The sequence below is a fragment of the Aulonocara sp. 'chitande type north' Nkhata Bay genome, linkage group LG22 (assembly GCF_057382095.1).
Source record: "Aulonocara sp. 'chitande type north' Nkhata Bay isolate Kocher_YH1m ecotype deep benthic linkage group LG22, A_spYH_male_GT1.1, whole genome shotgun sequence".
In the NCBI taxonomy this organism is placed as follows: domain Eukaryota; kingdom Metazoa; phylum Chordata; class Actinopteri; order Cichliformes; family Cichlidae; genus Aulonocara; species Aulonocara sp. 'chitande type north' Nkhata Bay.
This window is the reverse complement of record NC_141364.1, coordinates 30,525,745-30,548,647: the sequence shown is the minus strand read 5'-3', so window position 1 is coordinate 30,548,647 and position 22,903 is coordinate 30,525,745. Positions and strand designations below refer to the sequence as shown.

Genomic DNA, 22,903 nt, shown 5'->3' with positions numbered 1-22,903 from the left:
GATATATTGGTTAAACTGGACCCGAGTTCAGCTGCGAGTTGCAGCATGTTTCAGATGCGACAGATACTTTGAAATCAGACAGATAACATTAACCTCCTAGGACCTGGCGTCCACATATGTGGACATCACATTTTGGGTTGTCTCGACCAGTGCTTCCCAAACTTTTTCCAGCCATGTACCCCTTGAGATCTGTCACCCTCAGCCGCATACCCCCTGCTATGAACGACTCTTAATTAGTGTCTATAAATGCATTGCAATACCGCATGCATAAAAATAAATACTGCAGTCTATTATTTCTCACCACCAAATGAATTTATTAATATATTTTAGTTATGACAAAATTTTAATAACGAACTTTACTACTTAATACTAGCAGTGTATCAAAAGATTTATTAGAATTCACCGTTTTGTCGAGAGCTTAAAGGCCATATATGAACTTTCATTAAACAGAACTTTATTTAATGTGATGGATGTGCTTGAGCAGAGGCACATAGCTCTTCGATGTTTGGCTCAATTTGGGAAAGGCTGAGTCTTGTTTTCCACACAAAGTCTTGCTCTGTGTTTTGTTTTCATGTTTGTTAAAGCAGAAAATTCCCTTTCGCATAAGTATGTGGTGGCGAAAGGCATCAGAGTCTTGGCAGAGCGCTTAGCCAGCGCGGGCTGTTCAGTACGCAGTCCTATCCAGAAATCCGCCAGGGTCTTTTGAGCGTGTTCAACTTTTAGAGATCCATCTGTGGCGATCTCAATTAGGCTCTCCTGATCAGACGGTGATAACGAAGTAGGCACGGCGGTGAACGGGTGACCTATCCAATCATTTGAGCCATTCGTCTCTGGGAAGTATCGGCGTAACTGCACCGCCAGCTCTTGAAGGTGCACGTTACATTCGCGCTTTACACTTTTTAATAGTGTGAGATTATTAGAGCGCAGAAAATCATGCAGCACGGGAAAGACTTCAGTGTTGTTTGTATCGATGCAGTTCTTCCAAAGGTTTAACTTCTTTATCATGGCCTCAACTTTATCTTGAACATTGAATATAGTTGCAGAAACGCCTTGTAATCCGAGATTGAGCTCGTTCAGACGCGAAAATATATCCCACAGATAAGCCAGGCATGTAAGGTACTCTTCATCATGCAAATGTTCAGACAGCTCAAAGGGATGGTTACTGAAGAAAACTTTAAGTTCATCCCTCAGCTCAAAGAAACGGGTCAGCACTTTCCCTCTAGATAGCCAGTGAACCTCTGTGTGAAGTAATAATGTCTCATGCTCGCTGCCCATCTCATTGCACAACGCAGCAAATAAGCGGGAGTCCAGCGGCCTGGCTTTCACAAAGTTAACCATTTTTACGCTCGTGTCCAAAACATGTTTCAAACGGACAGGTATTCCCTTTGCAGCAAGAGCCTCTCGGTGGATGCTGCAGTGTACCCAAGAAGCATTTGGCGTGACTGCTTGCACACGCGAAACCACACCTCCGTGTCTCCCAGTCATGACCCGTGCGCCATCAGTACAGATGCCAACACATCTGTCCCACACGAGTCCATGTGTGTTCATGAATGTGTCCAGCTTTTTAAAAAAAAAAAAATAATAATAATAATCTGCGGCAGTTGTCCTTTTTTCCAGCGGTTTACAGAACAGCATGTCCTCCTTGATGGTTCCTCTATGAATGTAGCGCACATATACAAGGAGATGCGCCAGGCCAGCCACATCCATGGATTCATCTAGCTATATTGCATAAAATTCACTGTGGCGTATGCGCAGAAGTAGCTGCTGTAAAACATTTTCTGACATTGCATTGATGCGCCGTGAGTGAGACAGTATTGTTTGATGATGGAATGTAGTGGTGTGCGATATTCACTCAAAAAAATAAAACATTAGATTTACTTAAAAAAGTTATGTCAAGTGGTTCCACACAACTGCTTTAAGTAAGTTTTAAGAAATGTTGTTACTTAGTTTGAACTCAATACTGTTAAGTTAGATTTACGTAAGTGTATTGGCTAAATGTAACTTAATTGCAATGCTTAGCTGATACTTATCTTTGTTGCTTTAAGCCTACATAACTTGTTTAGGCAATATCTTTGTAATACTGTTACTTAGCTGGTACATAACTTTTCTGCTTTAGAAGGACATAACCTGGTTAGGTAGTATCTTTGTAAAACTGTTATGTAGCTGCTACATAACTTTGTTGCTTTTGAATTATATAAAATTGTTAAGTAATTTCTATTCAATACAATTACAAATAAATCATTTACACTGGTTACTTCCATACAAAATAGCAAAGTTTCTTAAAAGTTACTTAAAGCAGTTATGTGGAACCACTTGACATAACATTTTTAAGTAAATCTTAGGGAGATCTTTTAGGAAGAAATGAAGACAGCACCCAAATTATCAAACACAATCCTGCCTTTAATAAGCACATTCAGTGCATATAAAATACTTTTTTCCAAGCACAACAGCTTAACACAAAGTGCAATCAATGCAACTTGTTACAAATTCCAAGTGAATATTTTGTGCAGAAAATGTAGATCATTATAAAGTGCTAACCAACTTGTCGTCAAACTAAAATGATTAAAAAAATGATCCAACAAAGTCCTGTCTTTACTAAGCACATTCAGTGCATATTAAATACTTGTTGACAGACCGAAAAGACTGTAGAGCCGTAGCTTAACACAAAGTGCAATCAATGCAGACAACTTGTTACAACTTTAACTAAATACTTTGTGCATAAAACAATATTTTACTTCAAAGATCAGTGAAGTGAAAAAATCCTACATTTTACAAGACGTTTCAGGAATTATTTTCAAACACTGATAAGCATGAAAGAGCAAACTAAACTCATTTAAAACAGTGAAAATTGGCTGTTTTGTTCAAAAACTGTACTGTAAAACAGTGCTACTCAGTTTTTCAAGTTATGGTTACATCCCAAGTTGCAGACAGCTGCCAAATGTCACATTCTTTGAAATATCAAATCACAGTGGCCTAACCGCTAAAACATTTTAAAATGTCTGTCATTTTCTGTATGTTGTCAAGTAGTAGAAGAAGTGCAACACCAATTTTTAAAGTAACAGTATTTTGCTAAAATGCAAATGAACATTATTGTTCTCTAAAACTGGTGAATGTTCCCAAGAAACCGTACTGACAATGAAAAAAAGTGTTTATGAACAACTTAACTATACCTGAACATAAAGCATTCAAACTAAGTTAAGCAATAAGGGCCTCCCGCTTCCTCCTCTTTATTCAAGGAGTTTGTTTCTGAGCACTTGAACTTTGTTTGATAGCTTCTTAGCATCAAGTCCCATCAGTACTTTCTGAAAAAACTCAAAAGTGTACCTGAGGTTGGATGGGTAGCTCATGTTTAAAGTGTAGATCAGGCCGAACAACAACACAACAGCAGTGGCAACATCAGGAAGATCTCTGAGCACAGCGACACCCTCAATTATGATACCAATGTCTTCTGCCGGGTCAAGGTCACGCTCTCCTTCTGGTTTGATGACGTAGATGCCAATGAGCGTCTTCTCCATTTCACTTTCGGCCTCATGGAAGTCCACATCCTAAAAAAATAAATAAACATAATAATACAAGTTGCAGGGTTTCTTATCAATTAAAGGGATATTCCACCCAAAGTGGAAATTTGTCTATTACCATATTGCCAAGAGTTGTGAGAAAGTGAGAAGTGAGAAAAAAGCATTTTGTAACCAGCACAGTACATTTCTGATCTTATACCCATTGTTCCTGGTGAGCTCAATAATCATGTCGACTGCAAATGAAAAGTAAAAAGTAACACGACGGATTTGCAGGAGGAGGCGATTTAGACTTGGGCCTACATTACGGTTACGCCAAAGCACCCTGTAACCCGCCATGGCATAGCACTTGGATACAACAACAGTGGTTGAAAAAGCCTCTGGTTTCCATAAATAAACACATATTCGAATATCCATGCACCATGCAGCGGCGGCTTACAGTGTTGTATGTGGTAACCATAATGTATTCCCAAGTCTAAATCTACTCCTCCAAATCCTTCAAGTTACTTATTACTTTTCATTTAAAGACGACATGATTATTGAGCTCACCAGGAATAATTCGTACCATTAAAGAGTCATTTGCAACCAAAATGCTTATAGTTCCCATTCACTCCATTTTTTAAATGCTAGGCAAAAGCAAATAGTGTCATGGTCCTGGGTCATTTTGACCCAGTGTTCTTAGTTTTTCTGTAGTTTTGTATTTTGTTTCTTATGTCCATTGGATTGTTTGGTTTGGTATTTGGATTCCCTCTGTGTCCATGTTTTTATTGTGGTGTTTGCTCTGGTACAGTGTTCCCATCCTATGTGTTCTGTGTTCTCCTCATCCCCTCGTATTCATCCTTCTTCTCTGCCTCTCTCTCTGCCTCTCTCTCTCCGTGCTCATCTCTGTGTACTGTGTTGTGTTTAAGGTCCACATCTTGGTGTCAGTATCGTCAGTTTCGTGTCCTCCCTGCTCGGCCATGAGTAATTGTCTTCAGCTGTGTTCCCCGTGTGTTCCCACTTCCCTCGTTACCTTCTGTGTATTTATGTCAGAGTGTCCCTTTGTTCTGTGTTGCGTCGTCCCTCTAGGTTGTGTGCATTTTCCGTGTCTTCCCAGCGCCTCAGCTTTTAGTTGCTCCCAGTATAGTTTTATATGACTTCTTATGTTCCTGTTAATAAAGACCGGCCTTTGAGTTCATCCCCGTGTGTCTAGAGCCGTGCATTTGGGTCCTCTCTTGCCTTCACACAGCCGCCGCATGACAAATAGACTGCTGCCGGATCAGGAGAATTATTGCACTGGTTACAAAATTATTTTTTCTCACTTATCTTACTCTGGGTAATATGGTAATAGACCAATTTTCACTTTGGGGTGGAATATCCCTTTAAGCTGCAAAACAGTAGACAGCTCAGAGCGAGATGAGAGGTGTTGGTCCATCATCTAGATTACACGGCAGAACAACAAAGCAGAAAGACAGTACACTCAGCCCACATTACACCCCAACTGTAATGGCAAGGGTCACTCCCGCATAAGCTTGTGCTTTTATATCTCCAATAATGTTCTAATTTTAACTTTTTGTTATAATCTAGTGAATGTGTGTGAGGAAAAATTACCGTCAGTTAAATTTTTATTACTGGAAATTGTTTCTATTTGATTACTTGCCTGATATTCTTTGATCAAGCTGTTCGGATCTTCATTGAGGTAGACTGCAAGTCCTTTCAGCGTACACACTCTTCTCATTGCAACTGTGTCGTTCTGTAAAACATAAAAGCAAATTTGACTTAGCTAAACTTTAAAGACATTTTCAGTTAACTTCAGCAAAATAAATGTATATAATGCTTTGAGAAAAAAAAGTCCATGACACACTACAGAAGCACAACAAAATTTAAAATAAAAAAAATTAAGGAAAGAAGGAACATTATCATTTGAAAAAATGTGACGAGCAAAAAAAGGTAACCACAGGATCCCAAAAAAAACAGAAACCCGACCAAAAACAGCAGCATGAAGAATCCAGTGAGGAAGAGGATGAACAAGAGGTCACACCAAAGCCAGCCTGAACAGAGGATTTTTTTTTTTTAAAGTAAACCACTGAGTCCACTGATCTAAGGCTTAGGAGGAGAATTCCAGAGTTTGGGGGCCACAGCAGCAATGATCTGTCACTTTTGGTCTTTGGACTGTTGTGCACTACCAGGCTTTGATCACTGGACCTCAGGGACCTGCTGGGGGTGTTGGGACTGAGAAGATCTCCATTGTATGATGGTGCTTGTCCATGTAAGGCCCTAAGGACCAGAACCAGGATCTTGAAATGAACCTTGAAGTTGACCAGCAGCCAGTGACGCTGGAAGAGAAGCGGGGTGATGTGGGTATGTTTGGAGGACTTGAACAGGAGGTTTTGCAAGGACAAATGAAAAAACAGTTGTAGTATTAAGCCAGGGTTTCCCATAACCCTGGTCCTCAGGGCCCACTGTTCTGCATGTTTTCCATATCTCTGCTTGAGTTTGGGTCACTGAACTCGTGTGTTGCACAGTGTGTCACGTCTCTAGAGTCCTAACGGTGTGTTCACACCGAACGCGATGGGCGCGTGAAAAAAGCCCCAAACGCCCCTAACTTGACGCGTGCACATTCGCACCTCTACGCGTGTCCAAGAAAAATCCATCGCGCCCCAAAATATCATATTTTAACGCGCGTGAACCGGAAATGTGGGAGGGATGTGGGAGGAAGTTTTGCAAGACCGGTATCTTTGCAAGATGGCAGCTGTCGAGCTAGCGCTTGAAGAGAGAGTCTCCCTTCTCTATTTACTGTGGAGAGCAGAGTAGCGGCGTAAAGGACATCCTTGCCGTACCTGGGTCCATCAGGTCCTCCAGAGGCGTGAGCAGTTTGGTGAGTTTCACCACTTGCTCCAGGAGCTGCGCCTGGATGACGGCCGATTCCAGCGCTATCACCGTCATTCACTCGGCCAGTTTGAGGACCTGCTGTCCCGCGTCGGTCCCAGCATCGCCCGCCTAGACACCAATTACAGGCGCTCAATCCCACCTGCAGAGCGCCTGTCCGTCTGCCTGAGGTTAGTAAAAGTGTTTAATACGGTAGTCCTTTATTGATACCTGTGCTAATATGCTAAACCATCCATTTATACACTGCTAACATGGATGTGCTATGCTAACAGTGAATGCTGTCGGTGTTTACTGAAAGCAAACTGTGGTACAAAGACGACTGTTTATAATATTTCTAGTGATACTCAGAAGGTCTCATCAAGCCCCGATTTAATTCGATTTATGCTGTTATCAGTGTTTGCGATGATAGCATGGCTGTGGTGTCACATCAATGTATGCGCTCGGTGTTTGCTGATATCAAACTGTAGCATTAGCACCACTGAGTTAACCTTTGTAGTGATACTCACTCCTTTTTATTTAGACCTGGTTTAATTCTGGGATAGTTGAATATTTGTATATAATCCCTGCAGCTGTCAGACTCTATAGCAGGGGTCACCAGCCTTTATTAAAACAGAGTTAGATAAAACTGTGAACAGTTTGGTTCATCTCTAGTTACATGGTTCTATCTTGATAAGCTGTCTTATCACAGATTAATTTTTCAAAAATATTAATGATTTAAGCAAGGAAAGGGCTACATGTCAACACACAACTCTTTATTTCTATTAATGTCTCACTTCATTCCTACCTGATTGACATGTTTAGGAATTATGAGTGATTGGCTCACTGTAGTTGTGAAAGTTGCTACCAATCAAATTATGATATGTTAAAGTTAAAATAAAACACAACTGTTTTAGATATTATCTAATATACATTTTGTAATTATCCTTATAATTACAAAATGTTTTATGTAAGATTCATGTTTTGTAATTTAAATCTGACATCACAAAAGTATTTTGGAATTTGAATAATGTATTTTGTAACTGCAGTACACATAATACTGATTTTGAACAATTTTGTCCAGGTTCCTTGTCACCGCGGACTCCTTCAGCACCAAGCGTTCAGTTACAGAGTCGGTGTGTCAGATCACCCCCCAGGCAGCGACGGCCATCTGGGACTGTCTAGTGGACGACTTCATGGCTGTGCCTTCACCTGGAGACTGGCGGTCCATCACAGAGGGACTCCAGGAGCGCTGGAATTTCCCTCTGTGCTGTGCAGCTCTGGATGGGAAGCACGTCCAGACAAAGGCACCCCATATATCATATAGGAGACACACACATTGATATACACTAAATATTTATTTCATTTCTTTTTTGTGGTGCCCAAATTTATGCACCTGCTTGATTTTGTTTAAATAATTATTGCACACTTTTTGTAAATCCAGTAAACTTCTTTTCACTTCTCAAATATCACTGTGTGTGTCTCCTATATGATATATTTAACTGACATTTTTTATTGTAACAACCAACGATTTATACAGGAAAATGATGTCTATTAACAAGGTTGCCCAAACTTCTGCATCCCACTGTATCAGTATATTTTGTCATTAGTATAATATGAAATAAATTCTACATGTGTCAAGTCATGTGCCAACATTTGCTGTGTAGTAGAACTGAGACAGTCATTATAAAAATTTATTTGAAATAATATTAAAATTCTCACACAGAAATACATTAAACATAAATATATAAAATATAAGTATTTACAGAGAGACAGGAATAAAAAGGACCAGCTGCTCTCCAGAGCAGGAACCAGGCTGAGGAGGAAATGCTCCATTGGAGACTGGTGTGGCTCCAGCTCCACCACCGATGGACCGTCCTGGGACCCGTCCCTCATCTGCCTCGGAGCCGTCCTCCCCTGTGGGCCTGTAAAACAGCACAAAACACAAAGAAATGAGAAGGCTGCTACTAGATTTTAATTTCAACATTGAGAAAAAAACAAAAACAGGATATAATCAGATTGGTTGTAGATCTTTAGTAAAGGTGATCACAAGGCAATCCCACCGACTAAAAAGGTATCAGTGCTTGCTGTACATACCTGTGGGTGCAGCAGCAGGAGCTCAGGGACTGGGAAGCCAGGAGAATCAACAGGGGATGCTCTGCTTCAGAATCAGTTGGTTCTATCAATACAGTATTAAATGTTAACAGGTTGAATATAATAATCATAGAGAAAGTATATACAGGGGTCCCTCATTTATTGCAGCAGGGGTTCTCAGAATAACTAGCCCCTGGCCACGCACTTTATACACTGTTTTCCACACACACACATGAACATTGGTCACAGTTCTCACAATTGATTCTCAAAGTGCAAGCCTTTGTAGATTGCAAAACGTAAAAGTATTAATATGCCGCGGTTTGTCTTCATCTGCCTGCCACTTTCGTGCGCCTTTTTCCCTCGCGGTGCAGGTGTCTATTTCCGAATGAGGCTCATAGTTATGGGTGTTTTTGTGCTGTTTTTCTATTGGACGTGATGGTTATCAAAACCAAACATGATAAATTTGGCAAGCGCAGGAGACACGACACGGAGCAGATTTGTCAATCAGGCTGCAGAATGCAATGCTGTACGGTGCAAAAAAAAAGAAAAAGAAAATTTAAAAAAAGAGGCAGTGACGGATGAACAGCGGGACCACTGTGTGCTGTTTATTAATAAACAATAAAATATATTCCTAAATGACAACATGCCTAAAAGCAGAACGGTATTTGTACGTCAGTGGGAAAATAGCGGTGGCTTGCTAGCTTTTGTGCGGCTTCCCCGGGTCAGTGAAAACTTTAGAGAAAACTTAAGGAAAATGAATGAACTTACCAGGTTGCCCGATCTCTTTACATATCTTCCTCCAAGCTCGTCCTTTATATTCCTGTCTCGGTCCAGAAAGCAGCTGGTGTCGTACGGCTCCGGGTTGTTTGCTACGGCATTGATTAGCCTTCCTTCTATTGAAGAATAAAGGGCTTTGGCTGGATCTGCCCCTTTGAACTAGGTAACAGCCACGTCACCAGGCTCCTGATTGGTTGTCGCGGCGCGATTTGACGCTGAAGTTCAGATTTTTCCAACTCGAGCGGGGGACGCGAAACGCGTGTATGCACAAAATGCAACACATAAACTCACGCGCGTGGTTTTTTTCGCGAGTCAAACGCCTGAAACGCGCTACACTCACGTTTTCGCGACGCAAATCTGCTTCCGAATTTTCGCGGGAGCCGCAATCGCGGGTCAGCGCGCCTTTCCATCTTTACATGTAAGCCTGACGCTCTGCCTGCCTCTATCGCGTTCGGTGTGAACACACCGTAAGAGAGTTGCATGGGCAGCCGTGTGCGACGGCCGAAAAAACGCACGGTGTGATCCCGGCACAAAACAACCAACAGCAGAGGACATCCAGGACCACAATCTGAATATTACAGACAACACCAACAAGTACCAGATTCAAAACTGTTTGTAAGGTAAAGCATGTTGGTGCAATAGCTTTACTTTTGAGCTGATTTTATAAGACAGACCATCGCATCATTACAAAGTGATAAATCCGAATCTGTGAGCCGCGTAAATGCGGCAAGGCGCAAAGGTGAAAAGTGATAAAACTCGATTCTGATACGTTTTGCCTCGTAGTAATATTGCCGCTTGAGTCCCTCACCTTTGTTCGCTGAACGCACATCAAGCGTTCTTGTCACAGAGGGAAGTCCCCCGTAGTGGAGCCAGAGCAGCGCGCTGCCTCGGTTGACAGCAGAAGTAAATAACACAGGCAGACCATGGGCTGCTCAGCTTGTTTATGATCAACTGGACGGACGCAGTGATACTACGTTCTTTTGGCCGTTAAGAAGACAGATCGCTCGTCTGTTTACCATGGTCGCTGAAGGGTAAGCTTTGTACTTCAGAATTTCTGAAGACAAGCTCTCTAAAATGTCAGACTTGAGCTTTGGTTTTAGGGTTAAAAGTGTTCCATTGGCTTGGAATTCCTGGTTGCCTTTTGTCAATTGCAGCTCTACATCGAAGCTAAACTCAGGTATGCGAAAGTCCAGTGGCCAGGCTTCTGATCGCAGCGTGGAGTTTGCTGAGCTCGAGGAGCTTGATGACCTGGATTCTGGCGATGACAGTATATCTGTGTCATAATCAGGGTTGTGGCCAGAGCAGGGGCTACCCAAGTTAAATGAGGACACACTGCTTTCATTACTACCAGTGGATGTTTCTGGTACACCTGTTTTAATCACTTTTATTTTGTCCATGTCTTTTAGATCAAATGTGGATGTCATGTTAAGGAACTGATTAAAATCTGTGTCCATGTACTGCAATCTGAACTGTTCAGAAACTCCGCACTGATTTTCAATCTCCGCTTTGAGCTCGTTAACATTCTTTGGTATCCCCAAAGGAAGGGTTAACTTGAGTGCGTTGTTCTCCCCCAGGATTATCAGAAGCTTTGTTGGGGCTGTCATTTCTGATGTCCCAATCTCCAACTGTTACTCTAAAAAATAAGTGCAAGAACATGAGCAGGTGGTTCCCAAACTTCAGTACATGTTACAATGGTGAAGCAGGTATTTTTTTAGTGGTATTCAGAATTTTGCAGCACAATTTTTTTTCTAGTATTTTTACAAGGCTTGAAACATATCCGAGTAGATTTAAGTTCTGGTCCAACTATTTTTAAGAACCAAACTTTGAGAAGAACTGCTATACAGCACATAAATTAAATCGGCAACATGGACATTAAAATTACCTGAACAGTGTATGTATCTCTTTAATGTAACCATGCGAGAAGCTCCGACTTGGTAGTCACAAAGTGGATAACAATCCACCAGATCCTCATGTGCAACAAGAGAAATTTCCTTTGGAGATGGGTCAATTTTGAAGGATCCATAGTGTTCAGTGTACCACGAGCTCAGTTTTTTTACTATAAACACCAACGAATCTGCCAAAATACACATCTGCAGGATTTCAGCAAACTCTGGCAGACCCCCCAGTGATCCATGTACTATTAACATGCCCTTCCTGTAGTAGATGCCCGCAACAGACACACTCTGGGCAAGGCTAACTACAGCTGTGTCAGGGTACTTTTCAGCAAGACAATGTGCAATTTCACGTTTGAGAAGTTCTACTGGGACTGCCGAGACTCGTGAAACCTCAAAAGTGGCTTTGCTACAGCCTGATGAATGCATGTAATGGCCAATCATGAGCTGGTGTTTGGTTGACAAAGACAGGGTTATGTTTTTGAAGCAGTTTGTGTGTCTAGCAACGTTTTAAAAAAATGTGTGCTTTGCCTCGAATCTGATTGTCCATAATAAGGCAAGTGGACCAAAATGGCGAATTATTGAGGGATAATGAGCCAGAAAGTGATGTTTTGGCAATGGTCTTCTATCTGGGCATACTTCTTTGTACCTTTGATGGTGGTCTAAAATCTTACTCTCCAGGTATGCAACTGAGTCACTGTTATGAACAGGACACACAACAAGCTCAACAATATTCTTCAAATCTAGTAGAAGTTCCCAAGCTGGTTCATTTTCAGGTATGTGTTGTCCAATAATAAGTGGCAGAAGTCTTAGTAAACACCAATTTTCATGTGCATTGCCACCAACAGTTTTTTTACTAAGAAAATTGTGAGGCAATTTCTGAGGGCGATTAGTCTGATCCCCTCCTTTGTAGGGAAATGACTGAACAAGTCTATTTAGATTTTCAAAAGTGATATACTTCTTGCCTATTAGTATTCGAAGGCACTCAGCTATCTCAAAAGGCACAATACCTTCAAAAAGGTCATGTGCAAGATCAGGGGGGAATCCTGCAGTGACCTTGAAGAAAGACAGACTGTCTGCCAAGACACACGAGCTTTTCACACCACAACAAGCTACCCCTGTCTCACGTGCAGTTGCTATGTGTACACGATGGAGCTCCTCACTTCTCAGAGAAAAGTCACTATTTGTAGCTTTTGATTCAATCTCTGAGCGTGTAGCAGTACAAAACCTGCAAAAGTAATCTCCAGAAAAACTTTCCACAAAACCGGCCAATCCATGAGCTCCGAGGCTGTCTGCCACTACATATTGGACAGTGCCTTTAAAGTTGATCCCTAAATTGTCAATGAACACTCCCTGCTGCTCTAAAATGACAAGGTCTTGCAAAAGTGGCTCAAATATTTTTGGATAGCCAAAGGTCCTAAGGTCCTCACTTTTGCACAAGAGAGCCAAATAAATAGAAGAGAGGGATGAATGACTACCTGGTGGCAAGTTACCTAAAATCCAGTAAACTGAGCAAAGTTTATGCTTTTTCCGTGATGTCCCCAATGGATTGCAAATTTCGAAATCATCAACATAAAGACAAATAGAGATTCTTAGTTCACCGCCTGAGAAAAACTCATTATTTTGAAAATGTAGACCATCTTTATATGATGTATACTTTTCCTTATTTACAAAAGGATTCTGATTGTGGCTAGTGACAAATTTGTTCAGTATGTTTTCTTGTTTAAATATCTGCTGTAATGATTTTAGAATAGGAATATACTGAAAGGTCCTCTTGCTTTGGGAGTCGAGAATGTATTCAATTGGATCAATAACTTCAAAATGTTTTCTGTAATACTGTCTGCGTTTGAAGGCAGTGGCAAGTGTGCCGTCCTTTTCTATGGCTTTTAACAAAGGGTTAAAAGAAACTGCCTTTGTCAGTTCTTCAATAACAGGCTGGTCTAGACAAAGGTTATGATTCTTGAGTATGTCTACAATTACTTGATTTGTCAAAGGCACTGATGCACAGCTTATCAGGTAGTGCAATTCTGAAAGCAACTCGTCAATTGCTATGCTGGGAACATGAAAATAGTTTTCCAACTTAAATAAAAGAGATGCAAAATTAAGTTCTATTACATTTGCCAAATCTTCAGTCTCACTTGTAGTTGTATCGTGATCAATATTTGCACTTATGTCCTCTTTTACAATAGTGTCTGTACTGTCATCAGCTGATTTTTGGCCTACAATAGTGTTAGCAATACCGATTTTAAAGTCTTTTAAGGTATAAGGATTGTGTTTCCTATTTCGATGAGACTTGAATGTACCATAGATATTTGTTTTGAAAGAACAACCCTCAAACATGCAATGCACAGTCTCGTTACATTTTAGATGGTTGTTAATGTGAGAAAAATACTCCTGCTCTGAAGCTATGTTGCAGCAGGAACACAAATGGCAGTTAAATGTTGCCAAACTCACAGACTTGTCTAGAGTTCTTTGGGTATGTGATCTGCTTAAGTGGCTATGTAGAGCATTCCATGTTTTGAAAACACAGACACAATCAGAATAGGCACATGGATACTGCTGTCTACTATGAACTAACCTGTAGTGTTTTAATAACAGAGCTCGTGATGACACCACTTTTTTGCACAATTTGCACTGCCACATCAACGTATCTGGGGGAGAAGCACAAAAGACATTTTCATTACACTGTCCCTGAAAAAACTAAATAATTTGCACATTCAATCAATCAATCAATCAATCTTTATTTATAAAGCACTTTTCATACAGAAAAAATGTAGCACAAAGTGCTTTACATAGTTAAAAGCAGCCCACCCCACCCTCCAACTCACTCCCCACACTCTCAATACACATATATCCCCCCACCCCCACACACACATACACACACGCGCACACTTAAAGAGTAAAAATTGGGCTGGGCTCGCATGAGCCAAGTGAGGAAACATTATAACAGAGAGCCGTCTGCACCGGGAGCCGGTCACAGACCGCAGCCTCCGGGCTGGGCACACAGCAGGAGGGAGGCCAAGGAGCCCCCCAACCAGGCTGAGAGGACCCCAGAGACCAGCAGCCACGGTCAATAACAGCCCCGGTGCAGAGAGCGCCCTCCGAGGAAACACTGGAGATATGACGCAATACGATATATACAGGGTAAAATGATAAAATAAATAAGAACAGGATACAATATAAATATAAATATAAATAGAGTAAGAAGATTAAAAAATGAATAAGAATAAAATCAAAAAATATTAGGTAAATCCTAAATTAATAATAGAATAACAGGATAGAATAAATAAGCATAAAAAATAAATAAACGCTAAGTAAAAGCTAAATTAAAAAGGTGGGTCTTGAGCCTGTTCTTAAAAACATGTACGTTCTCTGCGGCCCTGAGCTCCTCCGGCAGGCTGTTCCACAGACGAGGACCATACCACTGAAAAGCTGCCTCTCCGTGAGTATGTGTCCTGACTTTAGGGACAATCAAAAGGCCAGCACCAGAGGACCTCAGGGTCCGCGAGGGTTCGTATGGTAAAAGCAGATCTGAGAGATAAGAAGGCCCAAGACCATTAAGACATTTAAAAACCAATAAAAGAACTTTAAAATCGATCCTGAAACACACGGGGAGCCAGTGCAGCGATTCTAAAACCGGTGTAATGTGGGCCCGCCCTCTGGTCTTCGTCAGCACACGAGCTGCCGAGTTTTGCAAGAGTTGTAAAGTTGAAATATTCTTCTTAGGAAGACCAGAGAGCAGGGCATTACAGTAATCAATGCGACTGGTAATAAAAGCATGCATCAGCATCTCCGTGTTGGCCCGAGAGAGAATAGGGCGGACTCTGGCTATATTTTTTAGATGATAGAATCCAATTTTGGTTACATGTTTAACATGTGGGATAAAACCAAGCTCAGAGTCAAAAATAACACCCAGGTTTTTCACTTGTAGCGAAGGACATAGTGAAAATGCCTCTAATTTAGACAAGAGTTTCTCTCTCTGAGCCTCAGGACCGACAATTAAAACTTCAGTTTTGTCCTGGTTAAGCTGTAAAAAGTTTTCTGCCATCCAAGATCGTATATCCAAGATACAGTTAAAAAGGGCATCCATTGGTCTGGTGTCATCAGGAGACACGGAGATGTACAGCTGCGTGTCATCAGCGTAACTGTGGAAGTTCACTCCATGCCTCCTGATGACACTGCCGAGAGGCAACATATACAAATTAAAAAGTACAGGGCCTAGAACCGACCCTTGAGGCACACCACATGTCATTTCATGGATCTTAGAGGAGCATGTATCCATACTCACCATAAAAGATCTGTCAGAGAGATAGGAAGTGAACCAGTTGTGTACAGCACCAGAGAGGCCCACCATGTGTTTTAGTCTGTTTAAAAGAATAGCGTGGTCTACTGTATCAAAGGCTGCGCTTAGATCCAGTAGCACCAGGACTGAGAGCTTTTGGGCGTCCCAGTTACATCTAAGATCATTTAAAACCTTTAGGAGAGCAGTCTCTGTGCTGTGGTTCACCCTAAATCCAGACTGGAATATCTCCAGGATCTGTCTATCATTGACAAAATCAGTAATCTGAGTAAAAACAAGTTTTTCTAAGACTTTACTTAAAAATGGTAAGTTGGATACAGGTCTGTAGTTATTAAAATCATTACAATCCAAATTGCTCTTCTTCAGAAGGGGCCTCACCACCGCCGTTTTAAAGGCAGCAGGGAAGACACCCAACTGAAGAGAGCAATTCATCATGTATAAAAGCTCAGCCTCAAAAAATCCATAAAGTGTTTTAAAGAGTGAAGAGGGGATTGGATCTAAAAGACATGTGGTGGGTCTCACTGTGGAGAAAACCTTCTGAAAGTTCTCAGCATTAACCAGGACAAAGCTGTCCAGTGTCTCCTCAGGTACAATCGAGCCCTCAGATGTGTTTACAAACATATCACGATTAGATAAAATATCAGATCTGATGGCGCTGATCTTTCCCCTGAAGTGGTCTGCAAACTGCTCACAGAGTGAGTCTGTGGGGGTTCTTTTGGAGCTTTTAAAATCAGGGTTAAATAAATGATCTATGGTGGAAAAGAGGACCTTGGGATTATTTTTGTTAATACTGATTATTTTGGCGAAGTATGAATTTCTTGACTTCCTTAATGTATTATTGTACATTTTAAGTTGCTCGGAAAATATTTGATGGTTGATATTATTTTTATTTTTCCTCCATCTCCTTTCTGCTGCCCTGCAATTTCTTTTGAGTTTTTTGACTTCTTTGTTTCTCCAGGGTGATGCATGTTTTACGTTAATCTTTTTGGTGGTGAGTGGAGCAACGGAGTCAAGGCTTTTCTTCAGTTTGCTGTTAAAATAACTAAAAATCAAATCGCAGGGTGCAGGTAAAATCACAGGGGGGCATTTGACTAAAACCCTGGTAAAATTTGCAGTCACTTCAGAGGTTAGATAGCGCCTCCTCACAGTTCGCACTGAGGTCTTCCGCTGAATAAAACCGGTGATGTTAAAAAACACACAGTAGTGGTCAGAGACAGCCAAGTCAACAACAGAGGACACGCTGGTGGACAGCCCATGGGTGATGACCAGGTCCAGAGTGTGTCCTCTGTTGTGAGTCGGCTGCGTGACGTGCTGGATAAAATCCAAACAGTGAAGAATGTTTAAGAATTCTTTTGTTGCAGGGTCAGAAGGATTATCTATGTGCAGGTTAAAATCACCGGTTAAAATTATCATATTATATTTTGAATGTATGTTTGTTAAAAATTCTGAGAATTCCTTGATAAAAGCAGCGCTGTCTTTAGGTGGTCTATAAATTGTGACAGATAAAACTGGAGGGCTGCTGAAAACAATAGCATGGAATTCAAAAGTGGTAAAATGATCAAATAAAATTTGTTTGGTGGTGAGTGTGTTGTTGGCTAAAGATGCAGTCCCACCACCTCTCTTACCACTTCTAATAGAAAAAGAGAAACTAAAATTTGGTGGGGAGGCCTCAGTGAGAACAACTGGTGCATCCGAGCCCAGCCATGTTTCAGTTAAAAATAAACAGTCAAGTTTATTATCTAAGATTAAATCATTAATAATAAAAGACTTGTTCGACAGAGAGCGTACATTTAAAAGTGCCATACTGATTGAGACTGGTGGATTATTGACAATAGAGTTGAATGGATGTTGATATTTTTGAAGAGGCCGGAGGTTATTAATGTTTTTGGAGTTACTGGATTTATGATAATTCTGTTGCTCTCTGTTTGTGATTATGACGGGTATTGTGTTGACTGTGGGAGAGAAAGGTCCTAGTCCAGAGTTTTGTGTATTACTGTTAAAAGTGGAACAAATATAGGAGCTGGGACCAGGGGAACATCAGTCAGTGGCAGACAGTGGCGATGTGCGGGAGTGCTGTACGCCAAATGCCAAATTGGCGGACAGCAAACGGCGTCCCCAGGCGTTGAGGTGGAGCCCGTCTGCCCCAAAAAGATGCCTCCTCTCCCAGAAGGCATCAAAGTTGTTAATAAAACCCATGCCGTGGGAGATACAGGCAGAGGAAAGCCAGGTGTTAAGGCTGAGCAGCCGGCTGAAATGGCCTATCCCTCTGCCACAGGTGGGGGTGGGCCCAGAGATAAAAGCACTCACCTGCAACTGACCAAGGAGGCTGAAGAGTTCGAGGAAGTCCAACTTCAGCAGCTCAGATTGCTGTTTGGGGATGTCATTGGTGCCGATGTGGATGATGAGCCGGTTAACCTGTGGGTGGGATGCCAGAATGTTGGGAATTCTGTCCACTATGTCAACAACAGTGGCTCCCGGGAACGACAGCGTGAGCTCATCCGCACGTTCCTGACGATGGAATCCCCGAGGACCAGCGTGGAGAGAGGAGGTGCCACCGAGGGCTGTTGGCCATCTGAGACGCCCGCGCCGCGACACCGGGGGTGTTCAGATTGAGATGCGCCAGCCGGACTGCGTGAGTGACTCCCAGGTAGCAGCGCTGTGGGTCCTCTTCTCCGAGGAGCCGGGGTAAAGCACAGCTCTCCGCGGTGAGTTTGCACCACAGCGTCGGGTTGCCCGCCGCGGCTCCGGGGGCGTAGTGGTGGAGATGGCGCAGACCTCAGCGACACAGCGGGATGGCGAGGGCTAGCGGTCAGAGGAGGAAAGTCCACAGGATCCAGGACATTGAATTTATTCTCCAATACTACCGCACCGGAGGGGTGAGGGTGCGAGAGACGGATCCTCCTGCCCCCTCTGCAGCCACCACGCGTCTCAACCATGGTCCATGGCGCTGGTTGGAGTGGAGTGGAGCTGACCAGAGCCTTGGGTCTGGCCCCTAGCTGAAACCAGGAGTTCTCGTCCTTGGCAGAAGCACCAGCGACGCAAGTTGAGAGCCTGTGTTGACTGTTGGCGGGATCTTGGGACACAGCAGCTGGATGGTGCACTGTGTCGGCTAGCTCAGCGCTAGTAGCGGTGGTTTGAGCTTTGCCAAGGAGGATCGTGTCAAGTTCGCATTCAGCCCCCTGGATTTGGTATAGCGTGGATATCCTTTGTTCCAGCTCGATCACTTTTTGGCTCAGGTTGATGCAGCTTTCACAGCTGGATGTTGAGGTAAGTGGTGCCATTCCGGAATCTCGTACCGGCGACAGCGTCAAAAACAAAAACAGACACTGCCACTTTAGCTTACGTTAGCTAAAAAGTTAGTCGTGACGCAGCAAAAAAAAAAAAAAAAGAGTTTTCAGATCAATATCCAGCAAATATCCAGCAAATGCAAAACCAAGCTTTCGTCAGCCTTCGTCAGCCTTGATAACTTTTAGCCGAAGCAAACATTGTTAATGTTTCATATTAATCAGTTTTATTTTTAATATTGTATGCTACAACAATGAATTTATTGATCTACATCATCACCACTGCATATTGTGTAAATGTGTGTGTAATCTGACATTAAAAGTCGAGTGAGAAATCCCATGGACATTGTACAACATTAATGCAGTTCATCTTACACCAGCTTACTAAATGCTTTCTGCAAGCTACATCAAAACGTAAGCTGAAATATTAGACAGAAAATACACCCTAACCTGTCTGCTAGCGAGGAGCGCTTCTCCACTGTTGTTGGCTAAAGTGCAACGCAGTCAGGCGTCCGAGTATAAACTCAGCGCGAAAGTGCGTGCCGGACCGAATGCGCTGCCTGTACCGACGCATACCGACGCTAGCGCTGAAAACAGAGCTTTGCTATTGCAATGGAGTCCCCTCCAAAATCATTTGGAAACTCACGTGCAGCAAGTCCACGTTAGCAAACCTTTACCGGGCAAAACCCTGCCTGTACTCTTTTCTTAGTAGCACTTGCGACATTAACTGACGTGTGAACATATATATGTAGACGGGCTTTACAAGAAAAATGACTTCTTACCTGATTTTTGGACAAAAATGCGGCTGAACCAGTCCACATGGCGAAGAAAAAGCAAGCTTGAGAAAGAGGGTGGTGCGCATGCGCATTGGCCCTTACTTAGGCGGGCTCTGCACGTAGCAGTATGTGCAGAGGGACAAACCTGTGAATTTACTCAACAATGTTACGTTGACACAGTTCAAATTCAAAAATTCAAATTCAAATCAAATTCAAATTTTATTTGTCACGTACACAGTCATACACAGTACGATATGTAGTGAAATGCTTGGACAACTACTCGTGACCTAAAGAAAACAAAAAAGGAAAGGCTATGAATAAGATAGGAAATAAATATGAAAAATTAAAAAGGGTAAATTTAACTAGGAAGGAATAAAATATAAATTAAGGTTAAAAATGAAATAACTGTACAACACAAATTAGAATGAAGGGTAAATTTAACTGGGAAGAATAAGATAAAATATATAAATTAAAGTTGAAAATAAAATAACTGTACAACAAAATACACAATACACAATATAGAACTATATAAGAATGTATGAAGAAATCTAAATATAAATAAATATATACACAATAACAGCAGCTGTACAAGTATTAACCGGAAATGAAGAATATAGTGACCAGTGTTGTGCAAAAACAAAGTCCAGAAAGTCCAGTGTGTGTGTAAGAACCATATGTGTGGGTCAGTACTGTGTGGTGGTGTGATTGAGAGACCGTATCGCCTGCGGGAAGAAGCTCCTCCTCAGTCTCTCTGTGTTGGTCTTCAGGGAGCGGAATCGCTTTCCTGACCTCAGCAGAGAGAACAGTCTGTTGTTGGGATGGCTGAGGTCCTTCACGATCTTCCTGGCCTTGGTCCGGCACCGCCTGCTGTAGATTGAGTGCAGGTCAGGGAGCTCGGAGCGGTTCAATGACTTTGTGTAACAACAAAAAGTAACAACATTTCATTAAATTTGCACAAACACTTTAAGAATTTTTGCAAAATCGAGTTTATTAAGAACAAACAACAAAATCTACTTTAGTAAAAGCAGAGATAGGCTGAGTTCATTTTTTTGAGTGTATTTTGGTATGATCCGATACCAAGTAAATTCGGGCCAGTAACGCCGATACGATACTTTTGAATAAATAAGGTGGATGCCTCATTGAATTGGTAAATCGCAATTAATTAACAAGTGTTTTTTGTGATGTTTCCTTTGTTATTATTAATTAGTTAAAACCCAGGACATAATTAGGAGAAATAATTTATTTATAATTAAATAAAAAATTTTTTATTATTGTGGCGGCTTTTGGTCTGCGATGCCGCTGCAGGTGAGAAGGACTCACCTTCACTGCATCCACAATGATGCCTTGCCGGCTTAAAACCTGTGCGCTGCTTGTGCTGTTGTTGTTGTTGTTGTTGTTGTTGTTGTTGTTGTTGTTGTTGTTGTTGTTGTTGTTATTGTTTTTTTGGTGTTGATGTGTACTGCTGGCAGCAGGAGGGCTGCAGCGTTGAATGTAGGCTACTGTTACAGCAACCGTATGATCACTGTAAGGGTGGACAGCGCGCGGCTCTGGGTGAGCCGGAGGCTGGCGCGCCAACAGGACCTGCCAAGTTGGAGACGGAGGTCGAGGTGCATGGGGGTCCTGCCACGCCTGAAGGCGGCATGCTGTCCACTTCGGCACGCAGGCTGCATGGTCCTGGGCTAGCTGCCTGTGAGCCCCAGCTCACTTCCACGGCTGCTGCGCCGCCGCTGCTTGCCATATGGGTGGCCATCAGGCTAGCCCCGGGGCTTCCTCTGGAGGCGCGGGGAACCGCCAGAGTGGACACTTTCCCATCGCTGGGCTGGGGCATGGGGCGCCGATTCCCTCGCCTGCTCGCGGGGTGAGGTAAAACGGGCGAGGGGGGTATGTTGCAGGGCGTGTTCTGCGATGCCGCTGCAGGTTTGGTGGTGGTGATGTGTACGGCTGCCAGCGGGAGAGCTGAAGCTGAAGTTGAAGTTGAATGTACTGTTACAGCAACCGTGTGACTATTGTAAGAAATGATGCTGTGAAGCATGAAAATGCCATCGGGTCTGCCGTGGTGGCGATTTTTTTTCCCTTTTTTTTTTTTTTTTTTTTTTAATCTTAAGTGCAGGCAAACCAGTAAACTAATAAAAACAAATACTGTTGATAAACTATAATACAAAAAATCACAATTAAAATTCTCAACAACAAAAAAAAGGGTGTGTGTGTGTGTGTGTGTACAACAACAACCCCCAAAGTGTCTAAGTCACCTGACGGTGTCAGTGCAACATCGAAACATAAAAGTGGGGGAGAGGGAGCAAAGTGCTCTCTGCTGACACAGGAGCGGTGAGTCCAGCGACCTGTTTGTTTCGTTTTTGCCGAAAGCACAGCATAGCAAACAAGCAGAGCTCAAAGTAAAGAATCAATCTCACCAGGCTAGTATGATCCGATACCGATGTCGACTTGGGATCGATACTATCGATATTTGGATCGATCCGCCCACCACTAATGGAATGGACTGTATCGTCTTTTTTGCCTTTTCCCCCAAAAGTGTCCCTACCATATCTAAAGCAGCAGGGAGAATGATGTCCTCCACAATAGTGTGGGGTTTGTTGTTTTTAGCCACTCTGTAACTGACCATGTAAGATGCTTGTCTGTTTTTATTCATAAGTTCTGGCACTTGAATGCAGGTTTTACTTGTTGAAAGGTATTTTAGCTGTCGCTCAAAATATTCTCTTGGTTTATTTTTCAAATGGGGATGATTTGTCTCTAAATGTCTGCGCAAAAGTGAAGGTTTCATTGAGTTCTGAGAAAATACTCTTGCACAAATAACACATTGTGGCCGGGAAAATCCACCAATATTTATACACGTGAACCCCAGCGAAATATAATTGTCATCATATTTGCGTTTCTTTGAGGTTGTGTTACAGTCCGAGCTGTCATGCTTTCTCCCACTTTGACGCTCTGCATCACACACTTCATCACTTTCCACATGACTGGCTCCAGCTATGCTAGCCACTTGGCTAGTAACCACAGATACATCTTTTCTTTGCAAGCTCCTTTGACCACAGATACATCCATGCTAGCATCCAAATCTGACAACACATTGTTGATCACCTGTGCGGTCACTAGAAAATGCATCTTCAGATATGAGCTGATTGGTTGTTGTGGTCGGTGTCTCTGTGGTAGGGCCTTTTTTTTTTCTTTTCTTTTCTTTTCTTTTCTTTTCTTGTTAACCACTTGTCCATTTTCGTGCTGCACTGAATGCTTGGAGGAAACTTCAACTGTTGGGCGTGACTTGCCCAAATGACTGACACCTATGTATTTTGTCAGAGCTATTGTTTTGCTGAACACCAGAGGGTGGTGCTCTACAAGGGCCTGATATAACTTACAAGGACATGTATTTGATAGCTACATAAAACTTCGGCTTTTAAAATTTTTG

At 42.3% G+C, this 22,903-nt stretch overlaps 1 protein-coding gene and 1 long non-coding RNA gene across 2 annotated transcripts; both read right to left on the bottom strand.

Annotated features, from left to right (window-relative positions):
• Positions 1-3,185: 3,185 nt before the first annotated feature.
• Positions 3,186-20,379, bottom strand: LOC147304446 (uncharacterized). Its single transcript, XM_086280978.1, has 3 exons — positions 19,489-20,379; positions 13,701-13,773; positions 3,186-3,545 (listed from the first exon to the last, which is right to left on the bottom strand). Exons 1-3 carry the CDS (start codon positions 19,572-19,574, stop codon positions 3,228-3,230), a joined length of 477 nt encoding a protein of 158 aa, XP_086137104.1. The 5' UTR covers positions 19,575-20,379; the 3' UTR covers positions 3,186-3,227.
• LOC147304447 (uncharacterized) lies at positions 8,088-9,420 on the bottom strand. The gene is made up of 3 exons (XR_015126976.1): positions 9,222-9,420; positions 8,457-8,538; positions 8,088-8,284 (listed from the first exon to the last, which is right to left on the bottom strand). It is a non-coding gene; the product is annotated as an uncharacterized LOC147304447 (long non-coding RNA).
• Positions 20,380-22,903: the final 2,524 nt, after the last annotated feature.